General features: G+C 38.1%; 1 protein-coding gene across 1 annotated transcript in view; it reads left to right on the top strand.

Moving 5' to 3' along the window:
* The window catches only part of GABRB1 (gamma-aminobutyric acid type A receptor subunit beta1), a 416,562-nt gene that overhangs the window by 368,754 nt on the left and 23,335 nt on the right, over positions 1-24,473 (top strand). Inside the window, exons 6-8 of the mRNA XM_003933650.4 lie at positions 19,420-19,557; positions 19,661-19,813; positions 22,422-22,666. Of these exons, the coding sequence (XP_003933699.1) occupies positions 19,420-19,557; positions 19,661-19,813; positions 22,422-22,666 (536 nt within the window). The remainder of the gene's footprint in view (positions 1-19,419; positions 19,558-19,660; positions 19,814-22,421; positions 22,667-24,473) is intronic.

Raw genomic sequence — 24,473 nt, forward strand, 5'->3', positions numbered from 1 at the left:
TATTCTTTAAAATAAAGCAATGATGTACATCTTTAAGGATGCCAAATAGATTAGGCATTCTTAACACTCGATTTTAAAACAACAATCTTGCATGTTCTTCACATGTACCCCAAAACCTAAAATGCAATAAAAATAAATAAATAAATAAATAAAAACTAAGGGAAATCAAAAAAAAAAAAACATTATGATACTGACACACTAGTTTAGCTCATCTGCATATGGAGTTAATTATTTTTCATTTGTCCAAGTGAATGTAGTCATTATGCTTTTTGGAGAATACTAACATGAAGGAACTTGCCTACAACCAAAAAAATGTTTCAAAATGGAAAGGACTTTCTATCTTCCTTTTTAACCAGAGCAGAAATTAATTACTGGCAGAGGCAACATCCTATCACAATAATGGCACGACCTCATCTGAGATTAGTTGAACGGCAAGATCCTCTCTATTCCATGATAACAATAATAAGTAAAAGGTTGTCTGGATTTTGAAACAGAGGTTCCTGACAAACTTTGCAAGGAGTACATGTTTTATTTGGTTGCGGTACTGTGAAACTCATCCTTTTGAGAAGGTTGTACCCAGATCTCAGTGGAAATTAAGAACTAGAGTAAATAATCACAATTTATTTTCATCTCTCATCTGAGAGTATTTTAAGGAGGGAAGTGCCAAGAATTGAGATGCTTATTACATGTATAGAAAGTGCAAGAGGATTTCAAGACTATAAAAGATTTGACCACAGGTATCTCAGAGAAATCTACTCTGATTATTAATATAAATTGAAAACTCTGAACTGTTTTTATTCACAACATTTTCAACACCAAATGTATTTTCCTCACACCAACTAATTCTCCTACTCTCTGGACACCAAGTGGATGTCTTACAATTCAACTCTGACTCTAACACTCCAGAGCTAGCATTAGACTCCACAGGTTTAATGCTTCAGTCCCAGAAGACTGCATTCACTGCTGATGCCATCACAAGCATTGGGTTCCTGGTTTACCCACACCTCTGTCCAACTTAGCTTCAAACCTCTCTCTAGGTTCAATAATTTGCTACAATGGCTCACAGAACTCAGGAAAACAGTCTACTTACTACTACCGGTTTATACAACTCAGGAGTAGCCAGATGAAAAAGACACATAGGGCAAAGTATGGCAGGGAGACGTGGGGGTGCAAAGCTTTCATGTCCTCTCCGGGCATGCCACACTCCCAGCACCTTGATGTGTTCACCAGCCCAGAAGGTATTTGAACATTAAGGGGTTTTATGAAAGTTTCATCACATAGACATGATGGATTATTAACTCAACCTACAGCTTTTCTCTGCTTTTTGGAGGTCGTGGTGGGCAGGGTGAAAGTTTCAGCTTCTAATCAAAGTGTAGTATTTTTTATGACCACCCCCCATCCTGAAGCTGTCTAGATGCTCACCAGAATCACTGCATTAAAACAAGAGATGCTGCTGTCACCCAGGAAATTCTAAGGGATTTAGGAGTTCTGTGACAGGAATGAGGGACAAAAAGCACATATATATTTATTATGTCATAGAAATAGATGAGTAAGGATTTTTTTTCTGAGAGAGAAAATATTCTCCCCTTTGACTATGAAGACAAACTGTAGATGACTAGAAGCTCTTTGTTTTGAGAAAATTTTGCTAATAACAAGCACATCAAGACAAGCAATAAGATTTTTTAGCATTTGCAGGTGTGATTATCCCTTACTTCACTGTGGATTTGGGCCATTGCACAACCTTAATTCTGATCTTTGGCTAGTAATTTACCTAAAACATATATACCTACATAAATTAATGCGGTAGGGCTCCATTCACATTTATTAAAGGAAAGTAGACCTTGTGAGTGGCAGGTTATCATCATGAACCTATAAACATTAGTACACTACATGGCTATTGGCCTCTGTAGAATGAAATACATCATTCCATTGTCCAAGAAGCTAAGAAAAGTAAATTCTACAGACACTTAAGCTGATGAAATTGATTCATTCCGGGCAATATTCTAACCCCAGATTCTGTAAGAGGGCAATCAGTAATCTATGGAAGCAGCTTGATGTTTCTAAAAACAAGTCTTACAGACCTCACTTTCTTATTTGATAGGCTGCAAATCAGCGAATCAAGAAAATATGAGACTGGGACCGCGGGGGCCGAGGTTGCTGCCAGCCGGGCAATGCCTAAGCGAGGCGGAGCGGCCCGGGCGGCCAGAGCCTGGGGGAGCGCGGAGCCGGCCAGTGGCGGCTTCGCCGGCGGCCTCTTCCCAGGTTCGCGGTAGGCCCGGGTCGTCGCGGGGAGAGCCCCGGAGCAGCGTCCCCGCCCTGCTCCTGTCGCTCCCGCCTCTCGCGACCCCGCGGCCCCTCAGCGCCCGCCCCCGGCTCCGCCCGCCGCCGCCCCTGCCCCTGGCGCTAACGGTCGGTAACGGCCCGCGCGCGCCGCCCGCCGGGGGCTCGCGCCAGCCACGAGGGAGCGTCCGCGGCCTGCGCGCCCGCGCGGCGGAGGAGAGGTGATAAGTGTGCTGCTTCCATAATACAATTGGATGTTGTCAGCTAAGTTCACTTCTGAACTAAGGGGTTCCTCCACATGTTGGCTGAAATTTGTCCTTGCACATCCCAAGGCTCATCTGCAAAATCTACAATTCATAATGGAGCTACTGTACTGGCTATTGGAAGGAGGAGATTCTGAAGATAGGGAGATTCAGCCATCGGTCTTTGAAATTTCCCGTGATGTGTTTCAATCTAGATGCAAAGGACATGGAAAAATCAAAGTGCTCAAGTGGTTTAAATATGTTTTGGATGTTCCTGTTTATAGGCTGCAATATTTTTCCAATTAAAATCCTCAGTTGTCATGTAGAAGGTGGTTAAGCTCTTCTTGATTGCCAATTTTACTGAAAATGCTTAGTATTTTATAGTATCACTGAATATTTTTTGTTTTAGCCAAAGTATAGGAAAAAAAATAAAATAAATTGTATAGGTTGGAAAAAAAAAGAAAATATGATAATATAGAGATATAGACTAAAGGCTAAATGATTAGGCAAATATTAAATGGATAAATGATGGTGTCACTTCACAAAGTGCTGATTAAAGATTTGATATCATCCTACAGAAATATGACCAGGAAAATCTTACAGGGCTCTCTCTTTGTCTCTGCCAGTCCACATTTGTCTCATTAAAAAGAATAATGATAAAAGGCATGTTTTTCAAATTTGCAGATAACATGAAACTGAGAGGTTTAGCAAATCAGTAAACAGAAACAACAATGGGCCAGGCACAGTGGCTTATGACTGTAATCCCAGCACTTTGGGAGGCAAGGTGGGTGGATCACCTAAGGTCAGGAGTTCAAGACGAGCCGGGTCAACATGGCACAAACCCATCTCTGCTCAAAATATAAACATTAGCCAGGCTATGGTGTTATTCACTTCTATTCCCAGCTACTCGGGAGGCTGAGGCAGGAGAATAGCTTGAACCCAGGAGGTGGAAGTTGCAATGAGCCAAGGTTGCACCACTGCACTCCAGCCTGGGTGACAGAGTGAGACTCCATCTTAAAAAGCAAAAACTCAATAGGCTAAAACAGTGAGTCAAATTGAATTAGATACAATTAATTGGGAACCATATTAGTTCTTATGCGTGAGTCCTAAAAAAAAGTTAAAACCATTTGATTATGGAAAAAGCTAATTTGAACTTGTGCTGCTTCAATGAAAGGCCACTCACTAGACTTTGCTAGCCAGTCACTCCAAGAATGTCATGATTTGGGCAGGCATGGGATAAAGCATGTGGGGATCTCAGCCACATGGGACCAGAAAAATGGCAAAGGAGGTCATGTACAAAGGTCTGTATAGAGGCTCAACCCCAGCTGGATAGCCCAGATGGATGCCTATCACATGCAGTTCAACCTGGTAGGCAATTGCATCTTGAGAAATTCCAGGTAGCTATCCAATTTAAAAGTCAGGAAAGGCCACAATCATAGTCGGGAGATCTAATGATGACAGCAGAATTCCCACCAGTGGGAAATTTAGAAGAGGTTGGATATATTCCAAATAAATAAAGCTTGGAAGGAGATCTTGGCCATTGCACTAGAGCCCCAATTTGTGTCAAAGGGTTCACCCATATAGGCAACAAGCACTATAGGCAAAATGTCTACATCTACAAATTACTCAAGGGTCTTAAACAGATTATTGGCTCCAAAATACATAAAGAATACTACAATATTAAAACTAGTATAATACTATGTTAACAAGTAAGCTGCAAGTGAATGTTATATAGTGATATATTAATTATGTTTAAATGGAATGTGAATACCTTTTAATATATTTGAGATAATGCTTGGAGTCTATAAGCCTTTAAATGGGTATGGTCTAGTGTAGACAAGGATTAGTGGACGAGGCAATGAAAACAGTCAGATGTGAAGAAACAAGACTCTAGAAAAGTCACTCTGGGAATTTACATATTGTCCAAAAATAGAAAATGCCAAGGTCCAAACAGAGTGGGGAGAAGCCTAAGTATCCTGACCTTGCTTTAGGTGTGTTAGGTCCTTGATCTGGTTGGAAATAATAGGGCTTTCTAGAGGATTCTTAAGAAATCAGAAAACATGCTTGGACTCGAAGTTCCCAAATCTGGGGATACCTCAAAATCTGCTGCTGCTTAATTATTGCATCAATGGAGAATGGCTCCATAACAAGGGCAGAATGAACCTTGGGGGCAGGTCTGTGCAATAGAGAAAGAAGACAGATAACCCAAAACGTTGTCAGAGAAACAAGGTAGGCATGGCTACCCCTAAGTTTGGAGTTGCATACTCCACGGGGCATATAAGCAAACTGGAAACTATGAGCAGAAAAAAGTTCATAAGACTGATCATATCCTGAGAAGGACCAGAGCCTAGAGAATAAAAGAAAGGGAGCATGGGAAGTGTTCTCAAAGATGGGAGGTGTTATTACGTTAAAAAAAAAAAAAAAAAAAAAAAAAAGCATTGGGTTTGTTTTCTATTAACACAAGGGGTGGACAAGGATGTCATGGTGGATACTCTCTAAGAAGATGAATTTTTACTTATTATAGAACATGTTGTCTAATGATTATTGTCAGAAACACACTCAACCGTCCAAACCGAAAGAATTGACTTTGAGGCACAAAGAACTGTGAAAGTGAGACTTTTTAAGAATGGTTTTGCAAGATTGGGTGTTTGATGGGCAGGCATACTTGGGAAGTCACATCAGGTAATTTGTCTCTTACACGCAAGTTTCTCCCCAGTTCCTCATTGGTTCAGTATAGTGGGGTTACAATATTCCTGAATGTCACGTAAGTTTCATTATCCCCCTTATAAGGTTATCCCCCATCCCCTTCTCCACTTAAGTTTTGATTTCCCAATAATGCAACTTTCCTCCTTCTAATGGGCTGAACCCTCCTCTATGTTCTGTTCGCTTATTGTGACCTTCTAAGTGCATGAGCCATGAGGTTTGTTAACGTTAGCAGGCTGGCTGCCAGTACTTAGGTTTATCATTTCTTGCAAATGGAGCATTTAAAATGTTTTCTCACAATTATCTAAAAAACTAATTAACTACTGAGTAGACTGAGAAAAGAGTGACATGGCTCTCTGTAAGCAGTGGATGGCCAAACAGTGGGTTGTCAGAAACATTAAGTGGGTTTTTGCATTTTACTTTTAACTGTGAGAATGTTTTAAAAATTAGTTTCCATAGTATTTGCTGCTTCTTGGGGTGTCATGGAGATACAAAGTTTCATGGGAAAGGAACCCAAAGTAGTCTTTTGGCATTTTTTTTTCTATTCTTTTTTTTAAAAATTGTACTTTAGGTTCTGGGGCGCATGTGCAGATCATGCAGGATTGTTGTATAGGTACACACAGGGCAATATGGTTTGCTGCCTCCATCCCCCCATCATCTACATCTGGCATTTCTCCCCATGTTATCCCTCTCCAACCTCCCCACCCCCACCCCAGTTGTCCGTCCCTTGCCCACCCCCCCAACAGACCCCAGTTGAATAATTGTTACAGCAGATCTGGAGCCACTGGAAAAATTGAACCCAGCTGATTGTCTTATCTGAGGCTAAGATGCACAATTCCAAATATCCCCAACATCTACACTGCTACAACAGCAAAGCTATTGATAAATTCCTAATATGTCTCCTCTCACGTGAGAAGAGTCAGAGGAATTAGGAAGTGGCAGACCACTATGCTTATTTCAGCAGGTCATGTTCTAACAACAGGTGAAATGCTGATTTTGAGTGTGATTAGGACACTTTAATTAGGTGATATAAACAGGAAGGAAATAATGGCTCCTGTAAGGACCAGGCACTCTCCAGTCAGCATCTTGTTTGCAAACAGCTAGAAGAGAAAAAAAAATTGTCTTTCTTCCAACTATTGAAGAAAAGTCCTAGGTTTCTTTGGGACTGGATCAACTTGGATCACATGCCCATTGCCAAGCAACTAATTTGGCCAGGGGACTGCTATGGGATAATTGTTTTAGACCTGGATTGTTGCCTAACCCTGAGCCAATCACCCTAGCAAAGAGAATGATATTTTAATGATTGGCCTAAGCCAATCAATTTCCACACCATGAAATCTGAGATTGGATTACGTCTGCTCCACAACAGGACATGAACTTACTTCTGCCCCTCCGTGGATTAGAAGCTTAAATATCTGTCTGTATTATCTGAAACACATTTAAGTACAAGACCAGACCATCCCCCTAGCTCTGTTAAGTGGGGAGTAATTTTTATTTCCAAATTAGAAAATGCATCCAAAATAGAGTGTTTCAAGTACCAAAGAAGAACACTAACATCCCAGGTACTTCTACATTTGTACTAGCTCCATGCTTCTTTATCCATTGATATCAGCTTAATTTTATCTGTACTTTCTGCACCACTAAGAAGTCCCCAGGGGCTGAAAGGAAATTTCAAGAGCTTCTGTATAGTCATTGTTGCTAGGAAACAACATCCTAAGTATCCAAGCGTTCAGCTCTGAGACGCAGTGTGAAGTCACTGGTTCATAAAGGAAAACCTTTGGTAAAATAGGTTGTTTAGGTGTGAGCAAACTGATGTGCTCTCTCTGTGGCAAAATGTTCTTGTATAACCTTTGAATAATAGTGTATTTCAAGGCCAGTATTCTTTCCTTTATATATAACTGCCATTATTGCTCCCATGAGAACTCAAGCTTCTACTTGAAAAGGAATAAGCGGGCCTGGCGCAGTGGCTCATGCCTTTAATCCCAGCACTTTGGGAGGCTGAGGAGGGCAGATCACGAGGTCAGGAGTTTGAGACCAGCCTGGCCAACATGGTGAAACCCCGTCTCTATTAAGAATACAAAAATTGCCCAGGCATGATGGCACGTTCCTGTAATCCCAGCTACTCAGGAGACTGAGGCTGGAGAATCACTTGAACCTGGGAGACAGAGGTTGCAGTGAGCCGAGATCATGCCACTGCACTCCAGCCTGGGAGACAGCAAGACTCCATCTCGAAGAAAAGAAATGAGAAGAAGTAGGCATTCTTTCCCCTCATGCCCCAAATCATCTGTAATTATCTCAGTTCCTTGAACACTAACCCTAATTGGTTTTAGTTAAACAAAGCACATGCGAGCTTGGAAATAAAGACCCAGACCACTGACTGTATAAATTGTTGAATACTATTAAAATTTGCATTGATCAGTAGTCATAGTCCAGCTTTTTCATTTTCTGTAGTATTGACATGCTCTGCTGCTCTTCAGAAATGGGAGATGATGTGACCTGCTGTCGTGACTCACCCTTCTCCCCACCTCAACCCCAAACAGCAAACCATCATTGACACTCAACTAACTGGTGCTCACATGTTTCTCACCTAGGATCTTATAATTCAAAGAACAGTTTGAGGTTGTAATCCCTCACTTCTGTCACCTTAGTTAACTCAGTAAGCCTAAAATTAATATGCAGCTTTTTCCATTTCTTTGGTGTTCAGACTTACCTATAACGCCCCTGTGAAAAGAATTGTCTTCATCAGGGAATTGGGCTCAAGAATGTACCAGATAGGTCCCTCTGTCAGGTTATCAGTTTGGGACCATAAACTCAAAACTCTAAGCAGCAGACAGTGTTAACTTATTTATTCAAAAATATGTATTGAACCTTTACTATAAACAGAATCCGTTCTAGGCATCAGGGATTTTTTTAATGAATAAAAGAAGGCCCTTTTTTTCAAAGAGCTTATAATGAGTAATAAAGAAGACAGAGTAGAGAAAAACACAAAGTTTTAGAAACAGTCAAAATATTCTGCATCATATGTTCAGTACTGTATAACTGACTGGATCCTATCTGGAAAGCTGAAATCACTCAAGGTTTGTTAAAAATGAAATTTAACCGAGACTTTGTTACAAAGGTTGGAAGGGCTAAAAAAGCAGAAGGGAGAAGAGTGCTAAAGAAGGAAGACATCAGAAGCTGCTAACAGTCCTGCAGTAGAGCACAAGTTTGAATCAGATGTGATCCTATGAGAGACATTGCCCTAGTTTTTTGTGGCAGTGCCAAAAGAGAGGTGACTTCTTCTTCAATTGCCCTGGCAGCAGTTGCCAGAAACTGAGGCACTACCACACTGCAAGAGCCAGGAGCAGGAAGGTTCTTTCTCCCTTCCATCTTCTAATATTCAGCTAGTTCTTCCTAGGGGAAGCATCTAACATGAAGCCAGAGAGGGAGAAAGCCCAGCCCCAGCAGCACAGAGTAGAGCACAGAAAGTGGGCTATGCAACATAGAAATATCAGGTGAATGACTGGCATGGGTTACAATAGAGGTTTTAATGAAAAGCTCTGGCAGTCACAATACTGGACCAAATAGCTCTTCTCTAGAAGAGAAAGAAGGTATATCAATCCAGTGTCTGTTGCAGATATCTAGATAGTTTAGCATGTATGCTAACCTCTTTTGAGAAAGCTAATTGCATTTCCCAGATTCTCTTGAAACTGAAGTTGTAGCTATAATTTAGTTTCCCGGATAGAAAGAGTCAAGTCATGTCAGAGGGCGTGTTTGAAGCATCCATTTTTTCTGTGCAAAATCATACCTCATAGATGGCTCTGGAACCAAGAATTCTAGTTTTAGCTTTCTGTGGTCCTGAAGTCAATGTGGTTGCTGTAGCTACCTGATTACCAGCTTTCTGATTGTGATGATCAGTCCCTTTGAAGGGCCAACACTGTGGTTCTGGGAGTCACTGCTAGTGGCTCAGCCTAGAATCTACTACTTCAGTCTTTCGACTGCAAGCAGAAATGATGAGAATCAGTCCTTGACCTCAAGAAGCTCAGAGCCTAGTGGGGGAAAGACAGATAAGCTAGGTAAAGTTCAACATGGCTCTGCACTTTCTTCGAGGCATGTGTATAGTAGAGTTTGTAAAAGTCAATTCAGAGCAGGAAAATCTGTGATTAGTGGGCCGTAGGAGTCTACCTACAGCTCTCCCTACACTCAATCATGGCTACCTAATTACTTTACTCTTCTTGGCCCAGATTTTCCTTTGCATACTGAAATTATTGAGGATTTTGTGGTGTTTGTATGGCTTCAACTTTGCCAAAGTTTGTTTTCTTGCTAAAATTGAGTTGCTTATTGGGTAAATTTCATGAATTAAATTACTATTTCTCATTGACATTATCCAACCTTTATGTCATTCCCTTTATATAGTATTTACCCTACATGTTACTCCTTCTGCCAGTCAGGCCTGCTCTATGCATCTGGCCAAATCCTCTGAGAAGCTTGCTCCCTTAGATCAATAGTTTGCTCAGACTGCCATTGGACCATGAGATTCTGAAAAGTAAGGCCACGTCTAACCACCTATATATCCTTCATGCCTGGGATAGTGTTTGATACATAGTAGGCACTACAAATAGGTGTATTGCAATGTCTAATATATTTTCCATTGATTTGCTTTCCAGTTTAGAGAATTAGGTATGTTTGATGCCATCCCTAAGAATGAAGTATTGTTCTGTGCTTCATCAGGGATCCTGATGAATATTTAGAAAGATAAGAGACTGAATCCAGAGAAGTTGTCTGTGGCAGAGAAGAGTCAGCACAAACCTCATGTTAGAGCACTCAGGAAAGGAAAGTAAGCACACCAGCATCATTGATGGGCAAGTCTGAAGCTAACGTGAAAACTGTATTCTATCAGCCCTGGTTTTTACTGCCTTCCTGAAAATGGGTCACCCAGGATCACAAACTAATGACAGGCATAATGAAGTCAAAAGCTGTAGGCAAATCCAGCCTTTAATTGGAACAAAAGCAAAGGTTCCTATTCAGGCTTTATCTATAAATAGTATTTCTCTCCACAGAGTCTCTAGATACTGGGGATACTGGTTTACAACTCCCTCCTTAACAGATATTCAGTATAATTATTCTATGTTGCTAACTCAAAGCAAAACCATGTGTAATCTAGCTCGGAATAGGTTATTTAATTGTGAAATGTGAGACATTTAACGAGAACCTGACCAAATGAAAGACCACCCCAGCCCCATATAAAGGTGAGCAAAGGATATTAGATACACTACTAAAATCCATGCCTAGATGAGTCAGACAAGAAGAGAGCTTTAAGTTGACTGTATTGTCTTGGCTCCTTAAAGGATTTTTAAAAACTGAATTGCACTTATTTTGATTCCATCTATCTTGCTGAAAAAATTCACCCTTCATGCCATCTTCCTGAATGGATTTTGCTGAGGCATTTTTCATCACATTAAAAAAAAAAAAAAAAAAAAAAGTCCATGGGAGAAATGTCTCTCAGTCTTGGCATCAGCAATTCCCCTTCTTCCAAGCCAATTGGTTTGTTTTTATCTCATGGGCATCATGAATTCTTTAACTTATCTGATTTTTGTGTTACTTGATAGAAAAGCAATTTTATGTCTCTGAGGAGAGACAGGTGTGGGTGGTGCTGGCAGCTCATTTCCTCCTCCCTGGAAGTGAGCAGACTCAGCAGATCTGAGTTAACTTGACAGACACAGAAGCTGGTCCAAGCCGCTGAGTTCCTAAGGTTACCCTACACAATAAAAATGTAAAATGTAGCCGGGCGCGGTGGCTCAAGCCTGTAATCCCAGCACTTTGGGAGGCCGAGGCGGGTGGATCACGAGGGCAAGAGATCGAGACCATCCTGGTCAACATGGTGAAACCCCGTCTCTACTAAAAATACAAAAAATTAGCTGGGTATGGTGGCACGTGCCTGTAATCCCAGCTACTCAGGAGGCTGAGGCAGGAGAATTGCCTGAACCCAGGAGGCGGAGGTTGCGGTGACCCGAGATCATGCCATTGCACTCCAGCCTGAGTAACAAGAGCGAAACTCCGTCTCCAAAAAAAAAAAAATGTAAAATGTGCACGTTGCAAGGCAGGATTCCTTTCTACTAGAATATGGGCCACAGTGTACCCAGGCTACCTGATGAGCCTAAGCCATGGGATAATGAGAATATGGGAAATAATTGGTGATCCATTACCTCCCTGTATTAGTTTGTTCTCACACTGCTATAAAGAACTACCTGAGACTAGATAATTTATGAAGAAAAGAGGTTTAATTGACTCACAGTTCCATAGGCTATACAGAGGCTGGGAGGCCTCAGGAAACTTAACAATCATGGTAGAAGGTGAAGGGTAAGCAAACACATCTGACCATGGTGCAGCAGGAGAAAGCAAGAGAGAGCGCAAAGGGGGAAGTGTCCCACATATACCTTTAAAACATCAGATCCCATTTAAACTCACTAACAGGAGAATAGCAAGGGAAAAATCCACTCCCGTGACCCAATCACCTCCCACCACGCCCCTCCTCCCACATGTGGGGATTACAATTAGAGATGAGATTTGGGTGGAGACACAGAGTCAAATCATACCACTCCCTGCTTATAATTTTTTTTTTCTTAATAAACTCCTTTCTAGATCTTCTGGAGGTGTGTATTTGAAATCTCATTGCCCACATGTAGAAAATACATAGGATGCTAGGATTTCCTTCTTTGTAATTTAATTTTTTGTTAATTTACTCACATGATTTAAAATTCAAAATATATTAAAAGTTTAACATGAAAATTTCCCTTTCATCCTTATCATCCATCTTCCTAGTGCCCCCCGCCACCACAAAGGAAATTGTTATTACGTTGCTGTCTGTCTCTCCAGACTTTCTTGTAGTCATACAAGTATATGTAAATATGTTTTTGTTTTTCCCATATTTTTTCTCACATATTAGCATGTTGCAAAATTACTGTTCTGAGCTTTGACTTTTTTTAATTAAAAACAAATATTTAAGAGGTTTTTAATATTGTATGTAAGAACTTCCTTGTTCTTCTTTATGGCATTATAATAGTGCATTGATGTGCTATAATTTATAATTTATTTAACCACTCTTCTATTAAAGGATATATTAGTCCATTTTCATGCTACTGATAAAGACATACCCAATACCAGGAAATTTACTAAAGAAAGAGGTTTAACTGGACTCTCAGTTCCACATGGCCAGGAAAGCTTCACCACCATGGCGAAAGGCAAGGAGGAACAAGTCACATCTTACATAGATGGCAGGAGGCAAAGTTAGAGAGAATGAGAGCCAAGAGAAATGAGTTTCCCCTTATTAAACCATCAGATCTCATGAGACTTATTCACTATCAAAAGAACAGTATGGGGGAAACCACCCTATTCAATTATCTCCCACTGGGTCCTTTCCACAACATGAAGGAATTATGAGAGTATAATTCAAGATGAGATTTGGGTGGGGACATAGAGCCAAACTATCTCAGGGGACATTTATGTTGTTTCAAATATTTTGATATTACAACAGTATTTTAATAAATAATCCTGTATACAAATTCTTCACAATTGTGCAATTCAGTCTATAAAACAAATTTCTAGAAGGAACTTTGCAGAAATTTACTTTGTTAATTTCTAGAAATGTTTATAGTTATATTTTCTAGATAGATCTACAGTTTAAGATTTACAATGTTCATGGCATGAAAGAGTGGTCCAAACTACTTTTTCCAGTAATTCCACAGCCATGATTTCTTAAAATAGGAGTTGCTTAGTGAAAGGATGTATGCATTTATACTTTTGATAGCTGAAACAAACTGCATTCCATTTGGGTTATAACAAATTATATCCTCATCAGCAACATGAGAGTAGCTGCATCCCCACATGCTCAGCAAAATATGTTATTGCTTTGTGGATTTTTTCCAAGTTATAAGATAAAAAGGGGTATCTTGATAGAGTTTTAATTTTAATTTCCATTTCTCTGATTATAATTGAGTTAGGGCAATTTTACTTTTTCAACAAACTCTCCATTCATATCCTTTTACTATATTCTTATTAGGTTTATTTGTCATTTTCTTTTTTGTTGTTTGTAGAAGCTTTTTATATATTAATAACAACCCTTATTATGAACTGCAGTTATTTTTGTCTCTTACTTACTTTTGATTCTGTTTATAGATTTTATATATTAATAACAACCCTTACTATGAACTGCAATTATTTTTGTCTCTTACTTACTTTTGATTCTGTTTATAGATTTTTGTTGCCACACTTTTTTAATGTAGCTGAATGTGTTGATTTTTTTATGACTTATGAATTATTTGTTACAGTTAGGAAGCCCTCATCCATGACAGTAGTACAAAAGAATTCTTCCATTTTTTTTTGCATTATAAGCATTATAGTTATATTTTCTAGATAGATCTATAATTTATTTGAGATTTACAATAGTTTATGGCATGAAACAGGGGTCCAAACTGATTTTTCAAGTAATTCCTTGGCCAGCATGATTTCTTAAACTATCTTTTTCTCAATTATTTGAGGTACCACTTTTATTATATTGTAAATTTTCCTATGTATTTGGCACTACTACTGAATTTTCTACTGTGATCCATTGGTCTTTCTTTCATTTCTGGCACTGGGATCACACTCTTGCAATTAATGAGATTGTATAATGTTTTCTACCTGGTAGGGCTAGTTGCCCCTTTTTTCTACTATTTTGGGGGTGTGGGCACAGAGTCTCACTCTGTTGCCCAGGCTGGAGTGTAGTGATGCAATCTGGGCTTACTGCAATCTCTGCCTCCCAGGTTCAAGCGATTCTCTTCCCTCAGCCTCCTAAGTAGCTGGGATTACAAAGGCCTGCCACGTGCACAGCTAATTTTTTGTATCTTTAGTTGAGAAGGGGTCTCACCATGTTGGCCAGGCTGATTTTGAACTCCTGATCTCAAGTGATCCGCCCATCTCAACCTCCCAAAGTGCCAGGATTACAGGCATAACCCACCACACCTGGCTTATTTCTACTATTTTTTAGCGTTTTCTTGGGTTTGTTTATTTTAGCTTTCAAGTCATTTAGTCTAGTTCCCAAAACAAAAATCCTATCCATATTATGAGGCAATCACATTAAATTGTGAAACTTAGGTTGTTGAGTTTTCCTATTCAAAAATATGCTATGCCTTTTATTTGTTCAAGGCTTCTTTTGTGTCCTCCAAAATGTATTTTAAATGTTGCTTCATATGTGTTTTGCATATTTCTGACCAAGTTTAATTACTGGATAACTTTGTCTCTATTATTAAGTGGGCCTTTTCATCTATTACATGTTATAAGATATTGTTTTACATATTAAAGTTATCGATTTCTGTATAGCAATTTATACCCCATTACCCTACCAAATTCTTACTGTTTGTAATAGTTCTTCAGTTAATTCTTTGGAGTGTACTGAATACGCAATTGCCTAATTTGCAAATCCTGATAGTTTAACCAGCAGCTTTCCAACTCTGTACCTCAACTTTCTTTCTGTTGTCTAATGTCTTGGTTAGTATTTTCAGAACAATGTTAAATAATAACAATGGTAGTAGACACTCTCATCTTCTTCTTACCTTTCGCAGGAATGTTTTTTCTGTTTCCACACTAAACATGATGCTGGCATTGGGACCAAGAAAGATATATCTTACCATGTTAAAGAAATACCTTCTCATATTTATTGAATAATATTGCTTTATTAAAAGATAGAACTGGTGTTGAAAGTTAGCAAATGCCATTTTGGTATCTGTATAAATAAACACATGGGTTTCTTTCTCCTTAGATTTGTTATTATAATTAAGTATATTCACTCGATTTTCTAATTTGAAACTTAGAATAAACCATATTGACTATACTTTATTATTTCAAGTACTGCTGGATTTTATTTGCTAATATGTTCTGCTTACTTTATGAAAATACTTTAGAAATTTTCATTCTTAGCCTATGCTTTGAAACTGTTTAAGTAGCAATAGAATTATCAGTTCTTAAGTATTTGTTTGTAGGGATGAAATCAAGCTGTTTTGATTTTCTGCGCCTCCTGATTTGGGCTTTAAAAATGCTTTCTTCTGAGAAAATTATCCATTTCATCCACATTTTCAAATTGATTTGCATGTAATTGAGTAAAGTAGTCATGATTCTTTACAGTTCTTCTGTTTCTAAGGTGGATTTCCTTATCTGTCCTGATTCATCTGTTTGATTAGAGTCTTCTGTAGAAGAGTTTCCTCAAGCAGGTATTTAGATGGTATTTCCTCTGAATCTTTATATATCTTCTCTTGAAAGAAGTGGTATTTTGGCAGCAAGTGGTACTTTTGGGTCTCAGAGTTGCTGTCCTTTATGCCTATATTCTAGATGTTCTGTGGATGTCATTCTATAATCTTTTCTTTCCACATTGTGTATGAGAAGTTCAATACTTTTTCCTTTGAAAACACCTTGTACTTTCTGTCTGGAAGATTGTAAGACTGTTATTACACACTTGGAGTTTAGGAATGATATTGGGATGACCTGATACAATGAGCTTGCCAATCTGCAAAATGACTTCTTTAGTAAGTTCTGGGGAATTTGTGTTTTTTTGTTGTTTATTATGGCTCCTCCTCTATATAACTTCCTTCTTTCAGAAATGCCTACTATTTATGTATTAGATCTCCTAGATTAGTCCTTCAGAGCTTTTATGGTTTCTTCATGCTTTCCAAATATCTATAAAATTGCCTTCCAAGCCACAAATTTTGGCCTCATCTGTGGCCGTTTTCTCTTCAATTTATCTGAGACAGTTTGTATATTAACCCCAGAACTTAATATAAAAGAAAATAGATATGCAAATAGATATGTAAGATAATTATGGATAATAATAAAGTGCTATAAAAAACATTTTTAAAAAGTAAAAAAAAATGAGTTTTAGAATAAAAAGTTGTTTGTGGTCTAATTAGATATCTGTAAGTGTTCCTATATTTTTACCAAGAGTGAGGAATGAAGAGTTCAAGCTATTATTTGCTTCCTCCCCAGTTCTTTTCACTAGATGACACTTAATCTAGTTGTTCTGCTTGTTTTCCTTCTCAGAGGCTAGTGGGTTCCTTGCATGTATTGTTATTTTTTCTTGTATATTCTTTGGGGTTTGGGCCCCAAAGGTAAGGTCACCTTAAAGAAAACAAAGTTCTAGATGGAAAGCATGGTGAGCTCCAGGCAGAAGTTGTCACCCCCTGCTGATGCACCAGGAGGTAGTCTCTCTCTCTCTCTCTCTCTCGCTCTCTCTCGCTCTCTCTCGCTCTCTCTCGCTCTCTCTCTCCCCTCCCTCTCTCTCTCTCCCTTTCTTTCTCTCTCTCTCTCTCTCCCCCCCCTTTCTCTCTCTTTCTCTCTCTCTCTCTCTTTCTCTCTTTCTTTCTCTTTCAGTTATCCAACCTTCCTTTTCTTCTCTTTTTATTTTCAATAGATATATGGGTGTTTATTTACATGGATGAATTATGTAGTGGTGAAGTCTGGGTTATTGGTGTATCCATTACCCAAATAGTGATGTTTTTAATCCCTTACCCCCCTCCCAGCCTCCCACTTTGGAGTCTCCAACATTCCTTATACCACTCTCTATGCCTTTGCCTACCCATAGCTTAGCTCTCACTTAGAAATGAGAACATGCAATTTTTGGTTTTCTGCTCCTGAGTTACTTCATATAGGATAACGGCCTCCAGTTCCATCCAAGTTGCAGCAAAAGACATTATTTTGTTCTTGTTTATGGCTGAGCAGTATTCCACAGTGTATATATGCCACATTTTTCTTATACACTCATCAGTTGGTGGACACTTAGGTTGGCTCCATATATTTGCAATTGTAAATTGTGTTGTGATAAACGTATGCATGCAGTCTTTCTTATATAGTGACTTCTTTTCCTTTTAGTAGATACCCAGTAGTGGGATTGCTAAATCGAATTGTATTTTTAAAAAGTCAAAAAACAATAGAAGTTGTGGAAAGAAAACGTTTATGCTCTGTTGGTGGGAGTGTAAATTAGCACAACATCTATGGAAAACGCTATGGTGATTTTCCAGCCCACCTTTTTAACTTTCCCACATCCCCTTAAAGCACCGAAATGACAGAAGTTCCTCCAGTCACACAGGTGCTAACACGCTTCCTTCTTTAGTAGGCTCAAGAGCCCCTGCACCCAGCTATATTCTTTGATCCCACTGTTCTAATTCCCACCCAAGGACTCCATGCTACCAGTCCCTAGGTTCTCTGCAGCAGCTAAGGGGGAAAAATCCCATGATGCCATTGTCCACTGCATCCAGACAGGGCAGAGAACTCAAATTCCCCAGATACTACTTCCTGCTGGGCTTAGGAGAATTGAAATTGGTTGAATTGAAATTGGAAAGGAGGAATCTTGGTTGAACCTTAGCTGTCATATTGCCACTAACCATTTCAACTTAGAAAAAGGAGTTTCATATTCTAGTATTCTAGAATCCATGAATGGGATCCATGATCTCCTGAAATTGTCACTGATTTCTATCTATCAATCAATCAATCAATCTGTCTATCTATCTATATTTTTCTGTGGATTTTATTGACAGGTTTTTATCAATTTCTCAGAGATGTTTAGAATCAATATTACAGAATCACACCCAAACTTGGTTTAAATCCCCAATATGTCAATTAGTTCCATGTAGTTTATTCTAAGTCCAATAGAAAAGAAAGCATCCATCTTTCAGACACTGGTGATTATATCTGGAAGTAATTCTCTTCTATTTCTGTGTCTACACTTGGGTCATTGCAGAAAGGCTTACTGGATATGGAAGATTGCCCTTTGGAAAGAGGGCAAGTTCCTAGACCTAGAAGGAGATGATTGAAAGAGAAATAAAATAAACTGAAGCATATTACAATAAACAATAACCTCATAGAGCGGCAAATGGTAACAAATATAAAACAGTTGTGAGTTTAATGAGTTCAGGAATAAGAATTCAAAATAGAACTTTCCGAAGAAAAGTTAAAAAAGTTTAAAGCAGTAAAGTTAAGACAGCTTTGTTTTCCTTTTTAAAAGTGGGGAGGGGAGTGAGGAAGAATAGCTTAAAATGTCTTACATTCTTGCAAGGACAAGTTGACCCTTTGGCACCTGGCATTAAACTTCTAAATATCAAATATATTACCTTTTATCTCTTGAAAAGGCATGACTGGCTTTAATCAGAAGTAGGTCAGCATGATGTCCACTACAAAGAGCTTTATACAGTTACCTTTGAAACACTAGCCCTAGCAATTCTAATGGAAAAAAGATTTTATGCATTTTTATTTGAGGTGAACATAAATAGAAAACGAATTTGGAAAGATCTTTGTCTGTAGCTTGTAGAAAGAAAAAATATGATATGAAAATATGTCTTAAATTATTTTTAGATTTTTAAATATATCCGTGCATTCCTTTTATGCAAGTTACTCTTATACATAATGATAAGACCACCAGCTAGACCACTGCCAGGTAGGAGCAGAGTGGAAAGAGGAAGAGATTAGGCCATCAACACAGGGCCCTCATACTCAAGACCTGACGCCAGAGCCTTCTATTACAATCTACAGTTCCCTAAACACTCCCCTAAATTAACTAAAGCTCATTCTCATAAATGTAAAGATATAAAAAGCATTATCAAGAATTTATATAGTCCTAAGACTTTTACCCATATATTAGCTATAATAATATTAGCTATAATCAAAGGATATGAATAGAAGCTTGACAAATTTTCTAAAAGAAAGAGATTTTTTTAATGTCTTAATCATGTAATGACTATATATAAACTTGATCTTTCATTACACTTTATTTCTTTACACTTTCTGTTATCCTCTTAACAAGTATGTGCCCGATTATTATTACTTGTTGTGTTATTGTTGTTGTTAAATAGCACATAGCCAAAGCCATGTCCAGGCACCTAGAATTCAGCCATCCTCCAATTTAGCCAAGGAATCCACATTAGTAGATACCAAAAGAATAAATTTGCAGCAGCAACATCAGATATCACTAAATGAACCAGAGCTTATGTCCGCTAAAGCCAGACGCATCCATTTTCTCAATGCAGCTACTACCAAATCATCAAAATAGCACTCCACGTGAGACCTGCATACCACCCTAATTTAAAGCAATGCCACCTTACCACTCTTTTGCTGGGAATTTTTCCTCTAGCTCCCAGGTGGTCTTCAAAATGATTTCCTGAACTGTATTTAACCATGCTGTGTTTCTTGGTTTCAGATGGCTATACCACTGATGACATTGAGTTTTACTGGAATGGAGGAGAGGGGGCAGTAACTGGTGTTAATAAAATTGAGCTTCCTCAGTTTTCTATTGTTGACTACAAGATGGTGTCTAAGAAGGTGGAGTTCACAACAGGTGAGGATGTTTCCCCCAAAATGGACTAGGGTTGCTGTGAAAGGAAGAAGGCGATTCCAACCAAATGATGGTCTGATTACTTGTCTTTTGTTTTTCAACTCAGGAGCATATCCACGACTGTCACTAAGTTTTCGCCTAAAGAGAAACATTGGTTACTTCATTTTGCAAACCTACATGCCTTCTACACTGATTACAATTCTGTCCTGGGTGTCTTTTTGGATCAACTATGATGCATCTGCAGCCAGAGTGGCACTAGGTAATCTATTTGGAGCACTGCAGAGAGCTAACAGGTTTTACTTTCAAACAAATAACCAATATCAGGAATTATAAGCAAGGGCTCTCTTACAGCAAGCCAAAGAATTAGATTACCGTAAGAGTCTCTGAATATAAAACATCTAAGTGTACGCATACCTACAATGACTATTCTATAATGTACTGTCTTTTTAGCAACTTACCAAAACAAACAAAAATCTTGGAATATGTCTAGCACTACTTAAGTGTCTCATGGAATAAATTTTTAAATTCTCAATACACTAATTTTTGCTAACTTTGGGATGAGTCTCCCTTTAATCCGTGCTTTTAAAAGTGAAGAACATATACAATGCACTATTTTCAAATGAATTTAGGGAATGCTAAACCTTGTGACTAATAACAAGCTGTCAGTTGCTGATAAATACTATCCTTTAAATACTAACTAAAATTAAATTGTATCAAACTGAGTCTCCTTTAAATGGAGCTTATTACACTTGAATAAGGCACAGACAATTCATCAGCTATATTCATAATCTATGATCAAGACAGAATAAAAATGATTTCCTTCTTGGGGGAACAAAATTTAGAACTAATCCTGCCATCGTTAAGTAATTGCTGAAAGCGGAAAGGCTATATTTGAGACTTTAAGGATTCCTTGGAAGGTTAGAATGTGTTTTCAGCCCCTTATCAATCTTTGAACAGTCTAAGATTAAATAAAGCAAACAAATAATAGCATCATACATATGTATCTGCACATATTACTTGAACATGAATGTTGTTATGTCTATATGCTACACTTAAGAAAAAACAGTGGATGATGTCCACAACAGAGAATAATAATTAGTAAGTTTATGAATTGTGGTTCTCTTTACTCTTCTATCCTCAAAGCTAACACTATTTTGATTGGAGATATTAAAGATGTCAGCATATAAAGGTGCTTGTTTAAGCTATTCTTTGGACTGTAAAGCCTGAGATATTTTAAAACACATGTAATTTAAAATGGCATTCATTTACTAACACTTTTTGCTTAAAAATGTAAAACAAGGAGTAGAAAAAGAAATGCAATTGGTGATTTTGTAAGTGACTCATTCATTTCTGTGAAGCACATTAGCTAAAGTTATATTAGGTGAAATTTAAAGGTTTTTTTCAAAGAGGTAAGAAAGATCACTCATTATGTCATTTTATGTCAGTCCCGCACAGTAGAATTTATTACTGATCTGAACCACTTTAATTTTTTGTATGGTAGTCCTGACCTCCTACTTTATCTGCTCTTCTAAAAGTTGAATAGTCAAAACTGGGAATATACATCTAGAATAATCCGATTGGCAAATGAATGCAAAACTATTTCTTCCCTCGTTTGAGTTTGCTACCTTCCATTCCCTTTGGAAGTTTACCTTTGTCTTTACTATCCATTTCACACTTTCTGACTTTATTTTTAAGAGTTGCTATCCAATTTTAGATTTTGCCTTTTCATCTCGTTGCTTATTTTAAATGCTATTGTGGAACATCACCGTGCTTTTTTGACCCTAGCTGGATAACCTAAAACAAAATAAGTAATCTCAGAATTTGTTTACCCAGTTATATAATGAGAATAATATACACTCCCTATCATTTTCAGGTTTTTATGACAGCCATATAAGGATAATTTATAATTGCAAGTGTTAAAACTGTACACCACCATACAAATGTATAATATTAGTATTGCAGCACAAATATCCACACTAGATTCCAACTTCTCCTTCACTCTTGCTTTTCACAATTATAACTTCATCATCACCATCAGCAACACAAAATATTTACAATACAGCCACACAAATATTATACTATTAAGAATGCTACATTTAACAAAGTAAATAAAACAAAATCTGCCTTTTGTGAGCTTGTAGTCTTAAACTTCTTTAACAAATCCAAGATCAATTTTTTAATAAGTTGTTTTCTGACATCAGGGAACTAATTCATCCTAGGTTCTAGAACCAAGAAAATAGAGAATATTTGAAATAACGAAGCAACAAGACTAGAATAAATGTAAAATATATATATATATCAAGTACTTGACACAAATTATGCAACTTCTCATGTTTCTTCTTTTGGTGATGTCCTGCTATGAATGACAATTATTTTAAAATGCAATACTGAACTTGGGTATCCTGTATATTCATGGAATGAAGTAGATCTCAAACTAGTCACCAGCTTTCAATTTGGAAGAGCTGCTATAGGGATTAGTGTCACAAAGACAGATTTAGGAGCACAATGAATGAGATGCTATGAAAAGGAAGAAGATGTGGCCACGTAACAAAGTGAGAGACATTCAACAGTAGGATTTCAACGGGATTTTGATCTGCTTTTCCATCTGCTTTTCTATTTTGTGCAATTAAAAAAAGATGTTTTCAACCCTTCATTAACTACACGTTCTATTTTATGATTCACTACAGGACTATAGAGGGAGGCTAATGCCTTGTCTTTCAAAATATCTGCCCTTTTTGCCCAGTGGTTTATCATGCTACTGTGATCACTCAGGGACACCAATGAGGAAATGGTATCTGCCCTCCCAATCTTGAAAAAGGAACTCAATAGTGGTGCCCTCAACTAAGCATTGTCTTTCTCTTTCACAGGAATCACAACAGTGCTTACAATGACAACCATCAGCACCCACCTCAGGGAGACCCTGCCAAAGATACCTTATGTCAAAGCGATTGATATTTATCTGATGGGTTGCTTTGTGTTTGTGTTCCTGGCTCTGCTGGAGTATGCCTTTGTAAATTACATCTTCTTTGGGAAGGGCCCTCAGAAAAAGGGAGCTGGCAAACAAGACCAGAGTGCCAATGAGAAGAACAAACTGGAGATGAATAAAGTCCAGGTAAGACATTAAATATTCCTAAAAACATTCTTGGTAAATTTATCAGCAGCATGATGCCCGGGTTCTCATAACTTAAAAACAATTAATATAATATTATTTGATCTTTAATAACACTCAACCAAGCCTTCATTGTACATATTCGGGGACTGAGGAATGAAGAAGTTAGATTGAGGGTTATATTGATTAATAATATACCCTGGAACTCAACCCCAAGTCCATTATAATTTATTCTAAACTAGTTGTAAAAATATATGTAAAATAATAATGTTAGATTTGCATGGTAAGTAAATGAGAGAATGTACTCTGCACTGCTAAATGCAGATAAGGTGATGTAGCACAGTGGTTATAACCATAGACTGAAATTAAATTGCCTGGTTTTGATTTTCACCTACTAACTTTGCAGCTTCAGCCAAATCAACCTATTTAAGTCTTTATCTAACCTTTTCTTTCAGTGTCCCCACCCATAAAATGGAGATTATGATAGTATATCTACCTCCCAGAGTTGTTATAAGAACTGAGTTTTTTTCATTGGTACATTTTATAACCTGTGGTCTCATTGGATAGAACTAAATTTACATCAATGATCTGCTCAGTTTTTTAGAACATCTCTGTAGCCTCTACCTCTGAGCCATTTTCACTGAAATCAATATACCGTTAAGTACATGGAAATGTGTGTATCTACCACAAATTGTTTTAAGACAGCACACAGGGTGACAACTCAAGTATTTGTTGATGTAGGCACTGTTCTAGGCATTTGAGATGCTGATGTGAACGAGACAAAATTCCTCAGCGTCATGTAGCTTAGGTTCAAACATGAGAAGACAGGCAACAAACACAAACAAATATTAAAAGGATAATTTTAGGTACTAGTAAGTGCTAAAAAGAAAGTAAAACAGTGACTCATGTCTGTAATCCCAGAGCTTTGGGAGGCTGAGGCAGGTGGATAGCTTGAGCCTAGGAGTTTGAGATCAGCCTGGGAAATATGGCAAAACCTTGTCTCCACAAAAAAATATATAAATTAGCTAGGCATTGTGGTGTTTGTCTCTAGTTTTAGCTACTTGAGGCTGAGATGGAAGGATGGCTTGAACCCAGAAGGCAAAGTTGCAGTGAGCAGAGATTGAATCACCGCATACCAGCCTGGGTGACAGAGTGAGACCTTGTCTCAAAATAATAATAATAAAATGAAAAAAAAAAAAGGAAAATGGAGTACTGGCACAAGAGACTATTTGGGTCAGATTTAATGGAGCAGGACACTTTGGTAAGACTTCTCTGTGGAATTACCATTTGATCTGAGACCTACGTGACGAGAAGTAGCTAATATGTATTGTCCGTTCTAGGCAAAGGAAACAGCAAGTGTGTAGGCTCTGAGGCAGGAACTCCTGTGTGTTTAAGAACTGAGAGAAGACCAATAGAGCAAGAGCAGAGTAGTGACGGAGAAAGCAGAGTCGTATGAAATGTGGTTCGATCATTAAGCCGAGGTCAAATTATAAGTTTTCAGACTGTATCGTTATACTTTTTAGTAGGACAAAAGTTTCGACAAACACTGTTTGAAAAATTAGCAAAGAAAACTTAGAGATTCAGCCAAGTGGTTAAAATTCAAAGGAATGCATCACTTAAACTTCTACCTTTATATGAGGCACTATGTTCAGTGCTAGGCTAAGGGGAGAGAAGTAGACATGATAATTTGCCCTCAAGAATCTTCTCATCTTATGGTGAAAGAAGGTTATACTCACATGAGGTGACTGTAAAATGAGACAAGACAGTTAGTTTCAGGTTTATTCCTGAAAAGAAGTAGCTTCCCACGGTC

This window comes from Saimiri boliviensis, chromosome 3 (genome assembly GCF_048565385.1).
Source record: "Saimiri boliviensis isolate mSaiBol1 chromosome 3, mSaiBol1.pri, whole genome shotgun sequence".
NCBI classification, from domain to species: Eukaryota; Metazoa; Chordata; class Mammalia; order Primates; family Cebidae; genus Saimiri; species Saimiri boliviensis.